We start from the raw sequence: 22,949 nt of genomic DNA on the forward strand, positions 1-22,949 counted from the left end.
CCTGTAGTCCTGGCTACTTGGGAGGCTGAGGTAGGAGGATTGCTTGAGCCCAGGAGTTTGAGGCTGCAGTGTGTGATGATCATAACCTGTGAATAGTTGCTGCACACCAGCCTAGGCCACATGGTGAGACCCCATCTCAAAAAACAAAACAAAAAAGAAAAAAAGGAAAGAAATTTGGAGGGTCTTATGCTGGCAATCAAATGAATGCTTGGCTCAGAAGTGACACAGATCACCTCCCCTCACAATTCATTGGCTAAAACTAACCACATGGCCATATCCAGCCATCCGAGAGCCAAGAAGTGCCACTGCATTATGGATGCCTGGAAGACAGAAATATTAGGTGAATAGCACTAGTGGCTAAGTAAGCATTACTAAAATAACTAGTGCCTCAAACTGAACAAAAATAAATTATGTTTTTAAAAGTCTGGTGTTTGTCTATACAGAAGAAACAACAAAAACATGGGATGAAAAAATATGCACAAATTCCAGGAATGTTTATTTGATAAAACTGAGAAATGAAAGATTTAAATGTTTTAGAGTCTTATACTTTTTATTAAGCTTTTGAATAGGTAAATCCATTAAAGAAGGAAGCACAAGCATAATCATATGCATAATGTATATGCATATGCATAAGCATAATGTATCTTCCATTATAAAGAGGATAATTCTGTCAACTTCCACGTAATAAAATCAATTTTTAAAAAACCAAATTTGTCTATCCATTCCTGCAGCAATAGTATCTAACCATAATTCCAAGTATAGTCTGTCCACAGCTGTTCCAAACTCATTATTGGAGAATCTTGGAATTAGATGGGACACTGGAGGTCAGCTGTTCTAACCTCCAACATGGGAATCCCTCCTACAGCTCTCATATCTTCAGGGAGGCAGAGGAATCCCACTCCTGTTGTGGGAACTCAGTGTACTGATGGACAGGTGAAGCTGCTCAAGAACTCTTGCTGATGCATCAACGGTAGCATCCCTGAGCTTCCAATTGGTACTAGCATTATCTTTGGGGGACAGCGAAATTATACTATTAATTCATATTGTACTTAAAAGTGCCAATTTCCACTAAGTCACAGCCTTTTTTTTAAGTTGTAGCCCAAAGTGTAAGAATTTAAGTCAGATGAAATTTGATGGAAATAAGCGTTGTTTTGGCCTGCTGTTCATTGGCTTCTAGCAAGGTGTCTTTTGAATCGTGATCCAATACTAAATAGCAGCTGCCTCTGCAAGAGTTATATATTCTCTAAATTTGATAGGTATCAGGAACATTGGAGAGCCAGGTCTGAGGTTTGCATCTTAAGTCTGGCATGCTACTATGAAGGAGTTATTTAACTTCACTGAGCCTCAGTCTCGCCTTTTGTGAAATGGAAGTCATAAATTAATAATAATAGTACTTACTCTAAGCAGTTGTATGAATAAGTTGTCCAAGTACTCTGATTTATTCAAGTAATTAATAAAAATATTTGACCAGAATAGGACTCAAGACTGAACGTTGTAGCACACCACAGCTGGCCTTTCTCTGGGTTAAATAACTACCATGATTTGAGTACATATATCTGCTCCATCACCCAACCCACACCGTTTCATCTTTCAGGTACAGTTGGACAGGCTTTGTCAAATGCCTTACTAAAATCAAATACTTACTCAGGCAGGTTGATTTGGGCTACCTATGTGTCTTTTTCCTTTTCCCATCTCAGACGGTGGGGGATAGTTACTATTTTTTAATTCTCTCTTAATTAGTTCCTCCTTGTTCTTCCAAAGAATATACAGAGGTCTCTGGTTTCTAGGCTACTACATTTCCTGAGATGATCCATAGACAGAAGTGATTTGAGTTTCCCTGGCTTCTTTTAGAAGGAGTCATTGTATAAAACGGCACACATGTTAGCTAAGACAGATCTCTCATTTTACTTGAGGGGTGTGTGTGTGTGTGTGTGTGGTGGTGGTGGTGGTGCAACAGGGCTTAAATTATATCTTTGGAACTCTGCTCCCATCTATTTATTCAATATCTCCACCATCAAACCAGTGCTTAGATTCCCCATCACTGTTGCCATCATCACAGACAATTGAGATTCAGTAGGAGGAGATAGCCTGAAATTCAATTCTAATCAGCAGCCAAATCCAAATTCCTAAAATATGGGTTGGGTGGTAGTATGCTCTGATAATCCACTTTAGTGAGTGAGGAAGTGCCCCCTACGAAATAATAATAAATAGTCCTCAGGAAGTCCTGTTGTTGACAATGTTATCCAAGAAACCGTCTTCCCTGGAGACTTTTCTAAACTTTAGACTAGTTTTCTCTTTGCCACAGAAATCCTTTTGTTGGGAGACACTGTAAGCGAACACAGGAGTGGCAGGTCTCTGTAAGCACCAGCTCTGTCTCCAGATTCTTGTCACATTATCAGTCTCTTATCTGTCTTTTTGGGAAATCAACCTTCTAGCCCAGGAATCCCTTATCAAATGGCAAAATGAATGAAATTATTCAGAAGTCCTCTTCTCAGACTATCTTAGTTTATGTCTAATTTTTTAAAATCAATCACTTAAATTCTAGGCAAATGACAATAGCAATAACCTTCCATTGCGTTTTCCTCCAGTATTATGTACTGTTGCCTCGAACATCATATTTAAACTATTCCAGGTCATAGGTGAGGGCATAAAACCCCTTGTTCAGTATGGAGTTATATTTGAAACTTCTTAGTAGGCTGAAGCAAATGAAAATCAAAACTGCAGAAATACAGCCCTGGAAGTGAATGAAAAATAAACACAATCAAAATAATGAACAACAGAGTATTGATGAAGGAAAATAGTTAAACATTGCAAAGTTATTGATGGCATTATATATCTTAATAGAAAAGGTAATGATAAAGCATAAGGGAGGCAGCATCTTAACCCTGGTTATAAGAACTGAGAAACCTTTACAAATAATCAAAATCTATCTCCAGATAGATTCTATAAACTATCATTGTAACTCACCACCGACTGCTCAAAACATGCTGAGCTTTGAAAGAGTAGGTGTAAAGCCCTTACTGTATTGCCTGGTGTGTAGTATCTATCCAGTAAATTTTAGTTCCCCTCTATTTCTCTGTTGTAGACATTAGTATACATTTCTTCCCTGCCTGAAACCAACATTTTGAAGCTCTTTCAAGAATCTTAATTTTGAGGCATTGCTGCCAGTTACGAAGTCCTAATATCCCAATTTACATTTTGACTCTCCTGAAAAGTGAATATTTTAACATAAATTCAATTCACTGGAAAAGATTTACAGGCCCCAAGTGTCCATGTGATTACTGCTTTTAGTCTCTTTAACTCTAGCACTCTAGATTTTGCTGATCCCAAGCCATTTATTAAACAGTTTAATTGCTCTAGCTTTTCCCTCTTGTGGCTCATCTCGGTTTTATCTCCTTATATTCGTACCAAGGCCTAGGGACATCGTGAGATTACTCCAGCAGAGGCGAAATCTGCCTTCTCCCTTCTTCAATTGCTGGTGCAGCCCACAAGCTTGACACGCTGCATTTAATTGATTTTCTATTGTAACCAATTTATATCTACAGGTAACAGTTCTTTGTGGAAGGTCACTGTAGATCAGTAAGGTAAGGTTATCTCCCTACCTTCCAGTTGCTTAATAAAATAAAATAACAACAATAGAAATAATAATAATGTTAATGGAGCACCACCATCTGAGTCCATTTCCATTAGTGTCTTTGATAATTTTATGAAGGGTAAGCCCTCCACTTCACAGAATGCGGCTAAAGTTCATTCTGTCCTTGTAACTAGCAGGTTTAAAATAATTATACAGTGAAAGCTCTGCTCTAGAGAATATTTTGCTTGGGAAATACCATATTATATCACCAATTGTAATTCTAAATGTGTATTGTCAAAATACAAACTTAGGTATTTCATAAAATGCCCTGAGGATCAGCTACAATTTTAAAACTGCCCTGCTCTTTGAAGACAAGACAATGATCTTGGAAGAGCCAGGAAGCAGATATCTTTAATGTGTATATGCCTTTAAATTGTGACAGCCAAAGATAGAGATCAAAAGAAAGAATGAAGAGTTAATCCAGCCATGTGAGTGATAGTGTTCGGGGGTATGTAGGGAGATGCCAGTGGTTACCATCTAGGCCCCTGGGAAGCATGGCCAAGCTGTGGTTGTCAAATGGGTGGCCAAATCATAGGATAATGCTTGTGGTTTGGGATATAGCCAGGGTCACCTAACGGGCGGGCAGGCTGGCTGGCAGGCTCTGCATGTGGGCTCTACCTTGATTCCTCTATCTTGATTCCATCTACCATCATGGAAGCCCCAGTATGGGAAGTGCTCTTGAGACATCTGCAGGGTTGTCTATACTATGGTGACTTTTGGAGTTGTCCCACCTGGCTTCCTGTGCCTGCTAGCAGTACTCATTTAAGGGGTATAGTGGCTTTGGGAAAATCATTCACAGCACCCCTTCCTACTCAAGATTACCCTGGAAGGTAATTTGTGCCACAAAAGTGACCAACCATCCTGGTTTACCCAGGACTGTGCCAATTCTAGTACTGAGCATCCTACAGCCAGGAAACCCCTTGGTCTTGGGGAAAACTTGGACAGTTGGTTACCCTTATCAGGACAAATTTTGCCCTGTCAGTTGACAGTGAGAACTCCCTAGTTAAGGGAAAACAGTTCTAATCCTTCATCCCACCTGTGTCAGCTGAAGATTTCACACTGATGAGGAAGCTTAGAAGTTCTGTCTTAGGAACTTTATCCCTGCTCCAGGAGTGGAAGAGACAGGCAATGCATGTAATTATTCTCTTTGCCCAGCCCAGGCAATGGAGGCCTGAAGGGGCAAGGCCACCTGTCCTAGAGTTGGTGAGGAAGAACTAGAAACAGCACAGAGGTGCTCTGAATCCCTGAGCAATGTCCTCTCCACTTGGCACCAATTGCATTTCAATTTTGTCCATAAGGAACCTCACTGTTGCAATCACTTACCTGGAAGAACCTTGGTGATCTCGCCCTTTCTTTTCATCAGCGTTTGCTAAACTGGGCTGGGTGGTGACCTTTCTGGTAGGAGGCCAAAAGGTCACACATTTCTGGCTTGAGCCTCACTCCTGAAACTGTAAACAAAGACTCCTCTGTAGGAATGAAAAGAGAGAAGCACCAATATGTTATTTCCTGGGATCTTTTGTGGTATATTTTTGTCTGTTGTAATATTTGTCACCTGAAGAAATGTCAAAGCATGAGCCAGACTTATTTACTAATAATTCATACTGACTCATAGATGACTCACTTTACTGAATCCAATAGTTGGCAACTGCCTTCTATTTAATTCAATTTAATGCATATTTACCAAGTGAACACTTGTGCAAGGCAATATGCTATGTGTTGAAGATGATAAAAATAGGAATAAAACTGGGAGGAACACACACATACACATACAAACAAGGACCAAAAGTGAGGCACAAACAAAGGCTTATGATAACCCCTCCCTCCAGTCTATGGACAAGGAGAGCATAGACAAGGTGCCCTTTGAGACCTGAAGGATGACTATGCCCTCCATAGTAAAGGACTGCCAAGGAGGATATTCCCGGTTGAGGGATCAGCATGAGAAAAGGCATGAAGGAAGAAAAGTGTTTGAGGGAACTGCAAGTCATCTTGCATGGTTAGAACAAGACAGACTGGGAGATACAGTTGGAAAAATGGTCGGAACCAGATAGTGAAGGGAGCTAATGTCATGTCAAGGAGTCCGGACGTTAGAGGGTGATGTTAGTTAGAGAGTGATAGACAATGAGCATCCCGCTGAGCTAGATACGTTTTAGAAAGTTTCCAATCTTATTAGATACATTAGGCAATTTTTTTTTTTTTTTTTTTTGAGACAGAGTCTCGCTCTGTTGCCCAGGCTGGAGTGCAATGGTGCAATCTCGGCTCACTGCAACCTCCACCTCACAGGTTCAAGTGATTCTCCTGCCTCAGTCTTGCAGTAGCTGGGATTACAGGCAAGCACCACCACATCTGGCTAATTTTTGTATTTTTAATAGAGACAGGGTTTCACCATGTTGGCCAGGCTGGTCTTGAACTCCTGACCTCAGGTGATCCACCTGCCTCAGCCTCCCAAAGTGCTGAGATTATAGGCGTGAGCCACGGTGCCCAGCTGGAAATCTATTTATATAGACTCTAAGGTGCAGCTTCCAAATTGAAAACAAAAACAAAAACAAAAAAACAAACAAAAAAAAAACACAACCATTTGAAAATATATATACTACCTTTGATGTCCAAATCAGGTATTTGGTTAGCTCAGAATACTGGCAGTTCACATTTTCCCAAGTGCCTGTGTTTGTTAAGTGCTTGCTACTCCTGAATGCTCACTACACTAAAGCTATGGGCCAACTCCTCCAAAAGCTGACATTGCAAGGGGCTTATCTGAAAAGTGGGGAAAATAAAAGTTCCTGGCAGATTGCTGTAAGCTTAAATAAGACAATATATGCAAAACACCTTGTGTTAGTTTCTGATACACAATATGTTTTTAATAAATGGTAGCCATTGTTACAAGTATTAGCGCAGATATCTGAGAAAAATAGCAAGAGGCAGCAGCCACATTGTCGCCAAAGCACATCCACAGAATTTGCTCAGGGCCCCCTTCCACTTGGGCATTGCTTTTCCCAGGTTCACAATTTGCATAAACCTGGGTTGCTCAAAATATCTCACAATTTAACAAAAAGAGAGGCTTCTGTCCTTAGTGCACCAAAAGCATAAAATGCCTTAATAGTACTGTTTGCTGGAAGCTGCTCACACCCAAAGGGAAGAAATAAACTTGCTAGGCCGGGCGCGGTGGCTCAAGCCTGTAATCCCGGCACTTTGGGAGGCCGAGACGGGCGGATCACGAGGTCAGGAGATCGAGACCATCCTGGCTAACATGGTGAAACCCCGTCTCTACTAAAAAATACAAAAAACTAGCCGGGCGCGGTGGCGGGCGCCTGTAGTCCCAGCTACTCGGGAGGCTGAGGCAGGAGAATGGCGTAAACCCGGGAGGCGGAGCTTGCAGTGAGCTGAGATCCGGCCACTGCACTCCAGCCTGGGCAACAGAGCGAGACTCCGTCTCAAAAAAAAAAGAAAGAAACTTGCCAGCTCTGCCTCGCCTGGCCTAAACTCGTGCCCTTAAATGCTGTGGGTAATCTGGGGTCTGGTCTTCTTGTATTTGGAATCGCATATTGGCTAGGCTGGAAAGGGGAGCCATCATACCATTTGTTGATATGTATAAGACTCTTTCACAAGGACATTATAATATGCAATTTTGTATTCCACTTTATTTTAGATCTTGTCATAGTATAGACAGTTAAACGGCTAAAATAAACAGTGCGTATACTTTACCGATTATTCTCAAATCAACTCAAATCCAAACCATTTGGGGAACTTCTCTCGGGGAGAAGTATCCTCTTGCCTTGGGGACAGTGGCATGAAAAGCTGGGATTTCCCTTCGGCTTCCTTGCCCCTTAAAAGCAGCAGCTCCTCAAAAGCAGGGAGAGAGAGAGAGAGAGACACTATCTGGCAGAACATGCTGGGAAGGCAACCGGTTAATCAAAGGGATTCCAATTTGGCCGTGGACTGCCAGGCTCTCCTTCCCAACTCATAGAAAAAGAAAAAGGAGGAAGAAAGAAAGAAAGGGAAAGAAAAAACGAAAAAAGCTGTACACGGCTCTCCTTCAGCAATCTCACAAATGCAAAACCTTCCACTCTGGTGGCTCCTCATTAGCTTCCCAAGGCTGACAGCATAATTATCGCAGCTGCTTCACGCTTAGAATAAATAAATATGAAAGCGGGTGTTTAAAAATTTTTTGAGAAGGGAAATTCAGTCATCTAGACAGTCGGCAGGACAAGTTTATTTAAAACTTTTAGATTCTTATGTATTTAGATCATTTCGGAACGAGATAATGAGATAGTTGTCTTTTTAGTCTAATTGAGTTCCTAAGCTCGTGGCTGTTGGCTGTCACCCCTTTCAAACTTTGCTTTAACTCTCCTTCCTTTAGAAATCCGATCCTGGTGTCTCCATTTACTCTTCCTGGGCTGATAACCCGACCAAGGCTCAGTGCACTGGAGTGCAGAAAGTGACTTAATGGGATTGAGGGGCTAAATAACCTTTCACAGGAAACAAGATAATCAGATCTCTTTTACTTGACCATAATGGCTAAAAGAGAAAGCACAAGCAAACAAAAAAAAAAAGGTTGCAAATTCAGCTATCATTTCAAAATGTCTTGTAATCTTCCGTGTCATGTGGTTTTTGCACTACTCTCCCACATCATCAATCCATCAGCTGGAGATGCTTAGTGCATTTAATTATTCAAAGTGCACACATCCTCGTGATTATGCGGTAATTTTAGCTCATGTGTATGTATAGAGGCTTCATATCTTCAAAGCCCAGAGGATCACACAGCACTTTAAATTGAAGTTGCTAACTAACACGAAGTGCACTTAAAACTCTGACTAGGGGCACAGTACACATACATTTCCGATTAAAGCAGATGATCTTTCCTTTTAAAATTAATTATGCCTGTTTATTTTTTCCTTTCCCTCCTGCCCTTCATTCTCCCAGGACCAAATTTATATGAATCCTTGCATTCAATGAGTTAAAAGCATTATAAAAATAAATATTCTGTCAATCTGGGGTAAAGAAAACTAGTGTTAACCCATCATGCAGATGGAGAAACTGAGGTTAATGACAGCCAAAACACATTATGTTGGGAAACAAAAAAGAAGAAAACTCAGGTCCTTTAACTCTCAATCCCCAGCTCAGACTGCCTGTGCCGTTTTGTTTTAACCTATTCTTTTAAACAACTAAGACAATATAACACCAGTTTAAAGAAAGCTCTGAGAAAGGAAAAGAAATGACCTACAACCCCACTAAACTAGAAGAGCATTTTTATTTTGTACACTACCTTTTGGTTTTGTTCATGTACATATTAATTTTCACAGGTCAATTGTAATATGCAATTTTGTATTCTAGTTTCTCATAGCTCATGTTATAGCATAAGAACTTTTATAATATCACACAATTCTATTAATGATCATTTAAAATGGCTACATAGTACTGTATGTTGAGTCCATACACCAACATTTGTCCAATTGGTTCTCTGGTGTTTAACAGTTACATTGCTTCTCTTTATTCAAAAAATTGTAAAACATTATAGATAACACTGCAATGAACATTTTCATTAATCTAGGTCTTAGGGTTTTCCCCCCTATTCAATTATTTCTTTGGATAATTTCCAGGAACAAAGGCATAGGGTATAAGGGTATGATCATTTTTATGGCTCCTGATATGCATGCTATAATACTTTGCAAAAGTTTCACTACCATCAGCAGGGAATCATTTTACCGTAATCTCACAAACACTGGGAGCTATTAGATTACAGGAAAAAATAACTAATTTAACGGTTATTTGTACTTTTTATCCCTAGTAAAGCAGTCGATTTATTCCATGTGTTGCTGTGCTCTTTTTGTTTCCTCTTGTATAAATTGCTATTTTATGCCTTCACCTCATTTTCCATTGGATTCCTTGATGTTTGTCTTATAAAACTGAATGAGTTTCACCTGAATGAGTTACCGGTGAAACAAAAACAATTATCACCACTGATTAAGAAATCTTGGCCGGATCAGGTGACTGATACCTGTAATCCCAGCACTTTGGGAGGCCAAGGCGGATGGATCACCTGAGGTCAGGAGTTTGAGACCAGCCTGGCCAACATGGTGAAACCCTGTCTCTACTAAAAATACAAAAGTTAGCTGGGCAAGGTGGCACAGGCAGGTAATCCCAGCTACTCGGGAGGCTGAGGCAGGAGAATCGCTTGAACCTGGGACATGGAGGTTGCAGTGAGCCAAGATCATGCCATTGCACTCCAGCCTGGGCAACAAGAGCAAAACTCCATCTCAAAAAAGAAAAAAAAAAAAAAAATCTTAAAACTCAAGGCTGATTGCATATATTATTACAAGAAAAGAAAAGAAACTAAGGTAAGATGGCATTGAGGAAGAAGTTGGTTTTGGGGCGTAAATCTCTATTCAACATAAATTGAGCCCTCTTAATTGTGAGATATTAAACACGCTACCTGGGGATGTGTGGAATCTTTACCAGAAAAGCTTTAAAATAAACACAGTACATGAGAGAGTGGGAGGAGCACAGAACTGGGCATCAAGATCTTGGTCCTAATCTTGGTTTTGCAGCTAAGTTCCTATGGGATCTTCAGCAAGAACAACAAATGGTAAGAAAGGAGTAGCTTTTAGGAGTCGGATTTGAAGTAAAATCTTGGCTCTACAACTTTCTAACTGTGTGACTTCAAGCAATTACCCTACCTCACTTCCAGCTGTCTAATCTGTAATATGAGGATAAGAATTCCAGCCTCACCAATTAGTACACAGATTGATAATTTATATAAAGCATATAGATGTCCAATAAAAGGCAGGTACGATTATTCTTCCCTGGGCATCAGTGATTTATCTATATAATCAAGGTATAGAATAAGTAGTCTTTATAAATAACTATTTTCTGAATTATTTATCTTTACTTGGAGACTCAGCCATGAACGTAACACATTTAACCAACTTAAGGGCTTGGTAGGCCTGAGGGAGTCGGTTTGCCCAGACTTCTCCCAGCAACACAATGCTATGCAACCCCAAAAACCATGTCTCAACCCAGTATCTCCTTTAATGTATTGAAATGGATTGGGAACAACTTTGTGCATAGAAGGTGAGGAAGTGTGTTATGGAGGACATCTCCAAATGTGCTTCTTAAGGGCTGATTGATGGAGGATTCAAAAGGTGGACAGATGGGTCTGAGTTATGTTACAAATTCCTAGAAGTAGCATAGAGTCAAGAGAATGACTGAGACTCTTCCTTCCCTCTTTTCCAAAATCCCCAGTCCCTGAAACCTGGCCTCATAGAATGACAAAATATTCTGGTTCAACTTTGAATAGAATAGACAATAAAACCAATAAACAGAATAGGTTTGAAATTATGTGGAAGCATTTAGAGTGAAACTAAGCTTGATTAGTACATGTTAAAGAATGTTTAAATTGTTGCAAAAAGGCATACGATGGTAAGAAAAACTACAATGGTATATGAGTTAAGACTGAGCCACTATTATTAAAAATAAGACAACTTCGGAATGATCTGAGATGGTATTGAGAGGAACATGACATTCCTTTCCCCGTATGCCCTTCCTCCCCAATCCCAGACCTATCATCTTTCAAGGCCCACTCACAAAATCATCCTGGATCCCCACAGCTAGAGTTAATCTCACCTCCTTCGAACACTTAGAGCACTTTATTTGTTTACTTGATCTGCAGCTGTTTATATACTTGTCTTATTTCCTAAAGGACTGTAAGCTCTTTGAGGACAGGGTCCATGACGAATTCATTTTTGTATCCTTTAATATCGCACCTCATAGACACTCAGTAAACCTCCAATGAATGAATGGAACATGATTCTCCCACCATGCAAGAAATTTGAGTCTAAGCTGCCTCCATATTCTCAGACATAAGCAAAAGAATTGGAACAGATTCAGAAGAGAACAATAAAACAAAATGACTAAAAAGTGGGAGAAACAGAATTTGCATTCAGAAACAAAAGTTCAAGGAATTCAGCCTAAAGTGGCCTTTGGGAAGTGATATCATAGGGACCTTCGAATATATTAAGGAGACAACACTCAAAGAAGAGGCCTGAAGTTCTTTCATTGAACCAAAACAAAATACAACTCAGATTTTAACAGGGCAATGGGGCACGCTGGAGAACTTTCAGAGTATAGATATCGGGGTGGTGTGATCAAAGGTAGAGGTAGATGCCATGCTTTCTTCCATCCCTATGTGTACATAAGTATACGCTAACAATGGGGCCTGTGGTACAGCATTTTTGCAAAATTACTTGTGGAACAATTGCAAGCTTTTAAGATTTTTTCCCCCTAAGATGCTAAAACCCGTTTTAAAGGAGAAGGGGATTTAGTTCAGGAAGGAATGGGAGACTCAAGTATGAGACTTGGCTAACAAGCAAAATGGGACCAACCCAGAGAGAGAGAGAGAGAAAGAGAGACAGCCTTTGATGTCCTGACGATCAAGGACCATGGCTTAAGGACCAGACTCTTAAATCACGTGTCATTTACTGCCTCAGATAAAAAATACTTTCGTGGATCAGTGTCTGTAGTTCAAAATGGCTAGGTTCCAAAATCAGTCTTAACTTTCCAAGGGTAACATTTGGAAGGTTTCCTGCAAGAACAGAGCGGAGCCAGTTCTGAGAAGGGGCAGCTTAATGATTTTCTACTACCCCCACCCCCAAATCATTAAACAGTGTTCCTTTCCCAGAGCCCAAGTTCATGCTGAGGGCAAAGGGAATTAAATGAAGAAGCTGAACCTGCAGCTAAGATTAGAGAGTTGCCAAGGGCCTAATTTTAGGTCCTAGCTGCTCCAGCTGACGTCCTGCCCTGCTGGCTCAGCCACGAGGACCACAAGTGTGGCCATAAGCTGATGTCTGAGTGGGAAGAGAGACTCCCTGGCCATCTGCAAAAGCAATTAGCTTGCCGTTGGCTGTGTTTTGAGAGGGACTACCAATAATTTCTCCTTCAACAAGTGTTTCTTCAGGTGTTCATGAGTCAATGAGGGAAAATGTCAGAACTTGGCAGAAGTTCCCACATGCTTGCCATTCTAATATTCACACTTTTCCACTTCAGGTGCTGTCCAAAAGGAAACTAATCCTGGAATTCCTGGTTTTCATGCAAATAACCCCCTGATAAATGCCCTTTGACTCTAAGCATACTGCCACAACCTAGGGAAAGGGTTGTTCGGGACTTCTCAGCGTCATGAAAATAGAGATGGACTGGAACAATTCTTTCATTTTGTGCGGAATTTCTATGCCGCTCCTGCACTGGGATTTAGGCTGTCCTTCCACTCTCCACGTATTTCCCAGTCCCAGGCTTTATGCTTTAATTGTCTTCTTTAGAGGGCAGACAATAAGAGCTGGCATCTTCCAGATCAAAGGGGAAACAGAATGTATTTTAAAGTGACAACTCTGTTATCCTGCAACCAGAAGAAAACCAGAATAATAAAATGATATAAATATAAGCCCTTAAATAATTGTATACTAAAATGCCACCAGAGAGCAAAATTTCTTGCATAATTATGGCAGAGAAACTCTTCTTACAAATCACTCACAAGAGCATGCTGATTTTTGCACAATTCTCATGCCTGGGGCAGCCCTCCTCAGGGATGGAGTTTCTATGTCCCTGCAGGTTGGGAACTGTGGTTACCCACTGGTACGCTCTGTCTGCAAAGGAGGCTGTTAATAAAGGCTCATTGCCAGGGGCAATGAAAAAGCAGGCTGGCACTGCCAGGTCAAGGACCGCATCTCTTAGTAGATTATGTGCTGGTGGTGAGGGCCACTGTCACGAAGGTGCACAAACCAGCCCTGGCTGCTTCTGTCTCTTCCTCTATTTTTCTTTCCTGGTAGCTTTGCTTTTTCTATCTACTTGTCCATCTGTCTCTATACATATTTCTACATGCCCACCACCCTGCCACACACATACACAAGCACACACATATGCTCGTGCACATGAGTGCACAAGCACACACACACAGAGGCACACACACCCAATCTTGCCCCCGCCTTCCCCTGTCTCTTGGCACCGGCCCTTTCATCTTCTCCCTCGGGGATTCGAGATGTCGCTGCAGGAAATGCTTGTCCGCCGAGGCAGCAGCAGCAGAGCCCTGTGGCTTTGACAAACCTCATTTAATTGGGAGGAAGCCAGGAGAATTTGAAAGAACTGAAACATCCACGAAACTCCTTTTATCAGGCATAATTTAAACTCTGCATGGAAAAACCCCTATATGTATAAAGAAAAGTCAACTTCCCTCCTGCTGTGAGCACTCCTGGTCTCCCCCACTAGTGCAGGCAGCCTCCTGCAAGATTCCATCTTTTCATTTTTCTAAAAGTGTCAAAGTAGATTTGGGCTCTGTGACTGGGTGAACAGGGAAGGAATACAGATCGTTCTCTCTCTCTGTCTCTCATACATACACGCACACCCGCACGCACACACATATACACACATACACACACAACCCTAGACATCCATGCACCAGGGCCCCTCTGTTGGTGGCTTTGCTTTTGGGTCAGCCAGGAAAAATCAAAACCCACGTTTCTAACAACACATCAGTTTGGACAGTGAGTGTTTCTTCCTAATCAACCTGCGTCAGGCAAAAGCTGGAGCCTAGAAAACTTTGAAGATCCCCAGCAATTCTCAGCACGTGGAATAACAGATCCTAAAGGAGGGCCAACGGGGCAAGTTTCTTTAAGTGGAGAGAAGGGAGAGTGTGTGTGTGTGTGTGTGTGTGTGTGTGTGCGTGTACATCCAAGCGTGTACACTTGCATGAAGTAGTAGAGTTATAAGTCCCAAGCCTGAGAGGAGAAAGCTGAAAAGGAACAATCTAGAAGCTTGGACTGGGAAGAGGGGATTGGGATGGGAGTGGCCAGGGAGGAATGGGGCCAAAGTGGGGGCAGAGGTACCAGGAAGGGAGTGAGAATTGTGCATCTGCCTGCAATGTCTTTTGTTCCACCCATATGCTAACCCCTGCCTCTCTCCTCCTTCCAAATTCCACTTCAGATTCACCTCCAGTCTAATCCATCTCATTTGAATTATTCTTGTTCCTCCAAAGAATTGCCTTCAACACACACATAGTCTCTGCACATCTGCAGTTGATTATGCACAGATTTTTAGCTGTTTAGATATGATTTGCGCTGATATGTGTGCGAGGGTGCCCCGTTTCCTCTTCCTCGCCCTCTTTTCCTCCCACTTCGTAAGATCCTGGAGGCCAAGGACAAGTCTCTTGTTTTCCTCCACTTTTTATAGCACTTAATATGTTCTTGACACTTAATGGCAATTTAATAAATACTAATGACTGACTCTTTCTACAGGGTTAAGTAAGACATTAACCTCAGTTGTATGATTATGGTTATTTTTGGAGATCCTAAATGACTCACTTTAGTCATAAAATAGAATGCCTCAACAAGTCCCAAACTAAGCGCTTTGGACTGCTGCAGGATGATGTCCTAGACACAGAGGAGCTGCGTCTGCAAACTCTGGCAAGGCGGACCAGGCTGTTTCCACACCTCTTGGGCAGTAGCTCCTCACCCTGTCCCCATCCTTATCTCACGGCACCCCATCACCACTCCCCCACATCCCTTCCAGTGTCCTCATCCCAGTCCCAGCCCTTAGGCCCTCCCTCCTAAGCTTTCTTTTCTCTGGCTTAGGACTTCTAAAACCAACCCTGGCTGCTTCTCTCTCTTCTTCTGTTTTACTTTCCTGGTAGCTTTGCTTTTCCTGTCTACTTGTCCCTTGTTCCTAAAACTATTTTTAGCTGAATGGTGGATTTTTTCAAAGAAACCTCACCTAAGGATAGTCCCCCATGACCACTGCCCACATCCTCCTGTAGCTCTTCCTGGCCACAGTCCGAGAAACATGACGGGAGTTCCAACCACATGATCCCTCAGCAGATTTCAGATTTGGAAGATGACTTCAGGCCCAAGCAGCAAAGGCTGATTCTAGGGTAACTTGTGTTTACAGGAGGCGGGCAGCCTGGGAGGAGGCCTCCCTTCCCCCAGCACCCCACCCCGGCACTGCCTTCTGCAGCTTGCTGTTACCAATCAAGAAAGGCCCAGCTCCCTCTCAGGACATATCCGCTTCACCTATCATCTTACTCTCTGCAGAAAGGGAGAAGACTCTTGTTAGAAACACTGGTGTGGCTTCCTGGCAGATGGTAGCTAAGCCAAACAACTCAGAGACAACGTCCATCTCATCCAATTTCTGAGTGTAAATGTGTACCTGTGAAATGTCTGCACCATTACAAAGAGGTCCTTGTAACTTCTCCCCACCAGTGCTTCAGAGTTTGAGAGAAGCTCATGCAAAACTCGGACAACATTGGGTCCTATCTTGCTTCTCCCAGGCAAATGGATCTCTAACTTCACTCCTGGGGGTAAATGCTATGGTTCTTCGGTGCTGAGGCAAACTACTTAAGACACCAAGACTTACGCACACACAGTCACGCACACGCACTCACGCACGCACACAGGCACACACTTCCTCGCTCACCGTCGGGAAGCTGGTACAGCTGAGATGGCAGGGCGCTGAAATAATCGTGAGCGAGTGCTTCCTGGGCGGAGACGCGGTCTCTGGGGAAGCCTTTCAGCATCTGGGAGGCCAGGGCTTCAGCTTCAGGAACCCTGCCCAGCCTGGAAAAGTGGGGGAGAAAAATAGAGTTTCTCCAGCAGCCTCCCTTCTGAAAAACAACGGGAGAAAAACAAAAAGTAAAGAAAAGGAGATCACTAGACTTAGATTTTAAGTAGAATTTTCCTGGAATTGCTAAAATTGATGGCAAGTGGAAAAGTAACCCCCATACTAAACTCTGACTGACTGTCCTGTTACTAAGTTGAAGGGGAAAAATCTCCTCATTCTATCACTCGGCTCCCTTGCCCTCCACCGTGTGTCTGGGCACCATGCACACATAAAAGACACAGAAATATATTATAAACAGAAATATATAATAATATATAATATATATAATTATATATAATATATATTATAATATATAATATTATAAACAGAAATATATAATCAAGGATTCTTTTTGGAAGAACACTGCAGCACAACCAAGTAGAAAGGCCTGATTCAAAATATGATCACACTCTGAGAGGCCAAGGCAGGCAGATCACTTGAGGCCAGCAGTTCGAGACCAGACTGGCCAACATGGTGAAACCCTGTCTCTACTGAAAATATAAAAATTAGCTGGGTGTGGTGGCGTGCACCTGTAATCCCAGCTACTCAGGAGGCTGAGGCATGAGAATCACTTGAGCCTGGGAGGTAGAGGCTGCACGGAGCTAATATTGCACCACAGCACTCCAGCCTGGGTGACAGAACAAGACTCTGTCTCAAACAAACAAACAAACAAAAAACATGTTTGAGGCTCTGGACTCCAAGGGTGGCAAGCACAGAAATCTGGAGGGGGAAAAGCACAGAATTCTAAAGAGGTGATTCTGGAGGGTGAAGTTTGGGTAGAAAATACACTTGTTTGCAGCATTTCTGAAGCTCAGCCAGGCTTATTAGCTAGAAAATTCTCTTGGTTCCCCTGAGATGGAGCAGAGGAAGAGAAATAATTAAGTACTTAAATCACAGTAAGGATAAATCCTCAAGTTGACCTTATGTTGAAATATATATCTGGAGATGAGCAAATTCATTTATTGAGCAACTACTCTGTGCTAGTAAGTGGTTGGCTTTGGGAGACACAGGACAAGACTGTCTTCTGGCAGCTCAGATAGAGGAGTCAGATGTTCATCAAATTATCACACAGATGTCTAAGTACAACTGTGAAGAAAAGAATCCTATGGTCTGACTGTTTGTATCTCTCCAAAATTCAAATTTATGTTGAAACCTAATTACCAAAGTGATAGTATTAGAAAGTAGGAACTTTGGGAGGTAATTGGGTTATAAAGGAGGCTTGAGAGAGCCCTTTTGCCCTTTCTGCCCTGTGCAGACACAGTGAGAAGGTGCCATCTGTGAAGCAGAGAGCTCTTGCCCAATACCTAAGCTGCTGGCACCTTGGTCTTGGTTTTCCCAGGCTTCAGAGCTGTGAGAAATACATTTCTATTAATTGGCAATTACCCAGTTAAGGTTAGTTATAGCAGCTCAGGTATAACATTTTGGTTCTCCTGAGATGGAGCAGAGGCAGAGAGATAATTAAGTTCCTGAATCACAGTAAGGACAAATCCTCAAGTTGACCTTTTTTTAAGGGTTAAGATAGCCTCAATACCTGACCTAGAATGGGAAGAGGTGGTCAGGAAAGGATTTCTTGAGGAAGTGGCATTTGAGCTGAGAGTTGAAGAAAGGAGGGCAGGCAAGAGGTAGGCCTTGCTGACAGGGATCTGTGGTACCCACACAGACCCTAGAGTGGGAGGGAGAAGCCAGAGTTTAAAGAAGGGAATCAGGCCACTTGGCTGGCCCAGGACAAAAATGAGGAGAGAGGCCTGACATGAAGCTGGGGAGGGTGGCTTGTGGGTCTTCATGTTTCCTATTTACTTACAATGCTTGAAAGTCTTTGCTAATCTAATGCCAATCATTTACGTACACCCAACTCCACAACACACACAGAGGTTTATAACTGGAAAGGCACAAGAGGGAAAACTGCACATCCCAGAGGGCAGCTGCTCATGGGACTGATGTCTGACATTCAGAATTAAGTTGTGTGGCCCTGAAACACCACGGCAAATCCCCAGTTAAGCAGATATAGATGGGCTTGCTTAATTTCAAATACACCTACCGACTTAAAGCAAGAAAGATCAGATATTCTTTCCCTTCCAAGTGCTACAATGCAGAGATGCTGGAAGTCCTGGCCCAGAATTGTAATTTACCTAATTTTTGCATAAGATTTGCATAACAAATTTGGGCTATTTGATTCCCAAGACATGAAACTGTTTCTGCAAACAGATAACCACCTTCAAACTCAGGAGTAATTACTTCATAGACAAGGTAGAGAAGAAATTTGCAAATTTCCAAATCCTTGCAAATTTCCAGGCCAGTTAGGAGAAAAAGGAATCAGGTAGAAGTCTACTCATTTGCCGTGGCCTGAAGGTCTGGCAGATATATTCCTCATCCAGTCATCCAGGGCATCCTGTCCAGCAGAGGTTTTTTTTTTTTTTCTTTTGAACATAAACTCAAGATTTTATTGTCTTCACAATAAAAGATGACACTTGGAACTGGATCACTTGGCCCTCTCTCTTCTTATCCCCGCCCAGTTCAAAATGCTTGCATCTTTTAATAGCCAGCATTCTCTTAGATCTGCAGTTGGATTCAACACACTCAAGCCTTAGCACAATCTTCTTTGTAGTTTTAGCCTTTTTCCGGAAAATCGGCTTACTTTGCCCACCATAGCCACTCTGCTTCCTGTCATACCGGTAGCCACTTTCCCTGGGCATACAGAGAATCCTTGCCCTTCTTGTACTGTGTCACTTTGTGCTTGCCACACTTCTTGCAGAAAGGATTGGTGCTTGCCACACTTCTTACAGAAAGTCCAGCGGGTTTTAGGGACATTAACCATGCTTGCGTGAGCGCTATCGACACAGAAAGCAGGCAGAGCTTTTTTAGGGCCCATGAAATGGAGGTTTGGAAGAAGAATGTTAGTACAAATCACTAGAGCCTAGGATCCATCTGGAAGGAGACTCAGGGGTAATCTCATGAACAAATTTTAGCTGGTCCACCCACACTATTGGGTGGTGTGGTGAAGTTTGTGCCAAAATTGGGCCCTGAATCCAGTTTCTGCAGGCTTCACGCTTTCTGGTTAAATACTAACTTCTGGACATGGGGAGAGCAGGTAGGTGGTGAGAAGCAATGCATATATCAGCTTCCACCTCCACAGTCCCACCCCAATCAGCGATTTGTTCTCTCGCATACTCCTCCAACATTAACCCATAACAGGTGGCTCCTGAACTGCCCTGTAGTGGGGGCTGAGGGGCTACAGTCTGATTGGACAGGGAAGGCTGGGAGACCGGTTTTAAACTTGTGTTAGCATGGCAGATATATTGTTTTTACTTAGGCTGTGTTTATGTAGTATCTGGGGAAGCCAAGAAAGGCTAATGGAGCTTACAGGGGTATTAGGGGCACCCCTTTTCTTATAAGAACAGGTTATTTGGCCGAGTGCTGTGCCTCATGTCTGTTATCCCAACACTTTGGGAGGCTGAGGTGGGAGGATCGCTTGAGCCCAGGAATTTGAGACCAGCCTGGGCAACATGGTGAAAACCTATCTCTACCAAAAAGTACAAAAATTAGCCAGGTGTGGTAGCATGCACCTGTAGTCCCAGCTACTCCGGGGGCTGAGGCGGGAGAATCACCTGAGCCCAGGAGGTCGAGTCTGCAGTGAGCCATGATTGTGCCTCTGCACTCTAGCCTGGGTGACAGAACTAGACACTGCCTCAAAAAAACAAAATAAGAACAGGTTTTTGGTTTTGTTTTTTTAAAACCAGGTGAATGAATAAAAGAAGAGTAGGTACTAATCAGTGACACAAGGACCTCTTTTTTAGGACTTTCCATTTCAACCAAGAGAACCTACCCTCACCCTCCCCCCAGGGTTGTTTCAGGGCTTCTGGTAGTTTCTGGACTTGTTCCAGTCTCACAGCCTCTGAACTATGACTGCTGCACATTGCTTCTCCTTCTCCTTCGCCGGCAGAGGTGGTCACCAGGGCAAAGTGGGCAGGTGAAGGCTCTTCCTCCTAGGAGCCAAGTGTGTGTCGGTCTCCCCTGTACAAGCCCACTCCACCCCACATGAGCGCAAACCTTCACTGGCAGCACTAGTAGCAGGACCATTGGCAAGCGCCTCAGTGATTGCCGCCTTGCGATTGCACATTGAGCTCTTTTTGCAAGGCTGAGAAAAGGGTCCTGGGGGAACAAATGTTGCTTTTTGGGCGCAAATGATTTACTGACATCTTCTGTGTTTGTATCATTATGCTTTTTCCTGTCACCTATGGCCTTGCTTGCTACCAATTGCCATTACTGTCATAGTTGTACACATGGCTACCACCTCTAACTTCCACTGGAACAATTATCCACTGGTTACAACCCCTACTTTAAAAATAAACATTGGCATACAAAAAATGAACATCACAAATGTAAATTTGCCTACCAGCACCTTTCCGTATAAGCTAAATGTGAATTCCTACTCTTAGGTTTGTGATGTTAACTACCAAACATGCCAGGAGTATCTTGCAGAGGTAGGAAAACCCACCCATCTAATTAATGAGAATCTGTTATTAAAGATAAAGAATCCTATGATAAATCACTCCTTCTAGTAACATTTCAAGAGGTGAGAATGTTCCAATGCCAAAATAATTCATACTTATTGCAGAGTACTTATTGAGAAGGAAAATTATGACTAGCCCTTCACTCTGAGATAATCCTCTTTACTCAAAGATAATCACCATTGCTTGAGGTCTTTGTTTTCTTCAGTCCTTTGCTTTTAGACAAGTAAAGTATAGTTTTTGTTTCACAAAAAAATGGGATCATACTATACATGCTCTTATAACCTACTTTTTCCATTTAACTACCTTGATCATCTTGCCATAACTTTGAATCACTTTCTAGGACATGATTTTACTGGCTGTTATCATTCGATTATGTAGGCATACCATAATTTACAGAGCTAGACTCCTATCTGAGTTGTTTCCTTTATTGTTGGGATGGAGGTAGTACTATTAAAATCATGCTGTAACAAATATTCTCAAAGAGAAATCTTTGTGGGTTTGTGTAATATTTCCTTAGGATAAATTCTTAGAATTGATGTTCCTTGGTTGAAGGATATATACAACACGTTAAAGTATTTGATTCATACTATCAGCTAGAAGAGCTGTAGATTCATACTATCAGCTAGAAGAGCTGTACCAGTTTCCATTTCTGCCAGCAGCCTAAGAGAGTGCTCATCCCTGTGGGCAAGGATAATAAATTCATTCCAACCCACCTGAATTGCCACAGGCCCCATTGCTTATAAAAGTCATAAAAATAATTAAAATTGTATATCAATCCTAAAAGATGTGCTGGGGGCCAGGACGGCTACATGTAATCTTACAAGTCCAGAATAGAAACACAAACAATAAGAAAAAATGAAAATGGAGTTTTGTGACTGTGTAAAACACCATCTACTAACCCATCACTCCATAATTCTAAAATCTGGTTGTTCTCAAGGGTCTGGGACAGCAGTTTTGATTTCCTAGCACAGCCTGGCTCTGAGTATAAAAGTCTCCCACTCACAGCACTGCCACTGACCTCCGAGGTGCAGGACAGGCTGGTCAGTATGAGCTCAAGTGGGTTCTTTGGTTTTCCCCCTAGACCTACAGGAAGAGGAACAGGGCAGGGAGAGAGTAGGCACTTTTAAATGTTCTCAGTTTGGGATGTAGTAGATGCCCACAGTAAGAAATATATCCAATACTAGGAAGAAACATTGCAGAAGCTGTCCTACAATTTACCAATCAATCTAAAAAGTGAGTGCGTACCTACTAGGCCCACATTAATGAGATCACCATCAAACCTCAAGCAAGCCCTGGGGATCCATCTGCAGGCCTGTGAATGGTTCCACCACACCTCTGTAGGGATTGTGTAGAAAAGCCAGTGGCACTTCGGCTGCTTGTTACTCGCCACATCTGCAACCTGATTCAATGGCCAAATCCACAGAGACCCGGGTACCAGATGAACCCTGGCTCTACCACTTACTTAGTTGGACTAACTTGGCCAAGTTACTTAACTTCTCTCAGCCTCAGTTTCCTCCTCTTTGACCTGGGAATGACATCCATAAGGATTAAATGTAATAATATATGTAGCACCCTGCTAGGTACATAGTCTATATCCCATCTAATATTAACCCTTTCACAGAGCCCTTCCCAGAGCCAAGAATTTTCCCATGTGATAATCTAGGCTAACGCTGCCAATGGAATTTTCCATGATGATGCAGATATTCTATTTTTGCTCTGTCCAATATCATAGTCACTACTCCAATGTGGCTACTGAGTCCTTGGAATGCAGCTAGTGCAACATAACTGAATTTTAAATTTAAGTAAATTAAAAGTTAAACAGTCACATGTGACTAGTGACTACTGTATTAGACAACATACCTCTAAACACCTCTAAACATTACTTCCCTTTTTTTTTTTTTTTTTTGTGACAGAGTCTCACTCTGTCTCCCAGGCTGGAGTGCAGTAGCATGATCTCGGCTCACTGCAACCTCTGCTTCCCGGGTTCAAGCGATTCTCATGCCTCAACCTCCTGAGTAGCTGGGACTATAGGCACATGCCACCATGCTCGGCTAATTTTTTGTATTTTTAGTAGAGATGGGTTTCGCCATGTTGGCTAGGCTGGTCTTGAACTCCTGACCTCAGGTGATCTGCCCACGTTGTCCTTCCAAAATGCTAGGATTAACAGGTGTGAG

General features: G+C 42.3%; 1 protein-coding gene and 1 pseudogene across 2 annotated transcripts in view; both read right to left on the reverse strand.

Moving 5' to 3' along the window:
* Positions 1–473: 473 nt before the first annotated feature.
* CDK15 (cyclin-dependent kinase 15) overlaps positions 474–22,949 on the reverse strand; it is a 94,697-nt gene continuing 72,221 nt past the window's right edge. The window contains exons 12-14 of one of the 2 annotated variants that reach the window (XM_011974485.1): positions 16,082–16,221; positions 4,958–5,082; positions 474–2,734 (exon numbers count right to left, since the gene is read on the reverse strand). In XM_011974485.1, coding sequence (XP_011829875.1) covers positions 4,994–5,082; positions 16,082–16,221 — 229 coding nt within the window. In that variant the 3' untranslated portion in view covers positions 474–2,734; positions 4,958–4,993. Of the gene's footprint in view, positions 2,735–4,957; positions 5,101–16,081; positions 16,222–22,949 lie in introns of both variants that reach the window. The other variant, XM_011974483.1, reaches the window with a different exon arrangement.
* On the reverse strand, positions 18,697–19,079 carry LOC105535448 (annotated as a pseudogene).

This window comes from Mandrillus leucophaeus, unplaced genomic scaffold (genome assembly GCF_000951045.1).
Source record: "Mandrillus leucophaeus isolate KB7577 unplaced genomic scaffold, Mleu.le_1.0 Scaffold146, whole genome shotgun sequence".
Taxonomy (NCBI): domain Eukaryota; kingdom Metazoa; phylum Chordata; class Mammalia; order Primates; family Cercopithecidae; genus Mandrillus; species Mandrillus leucophaeus.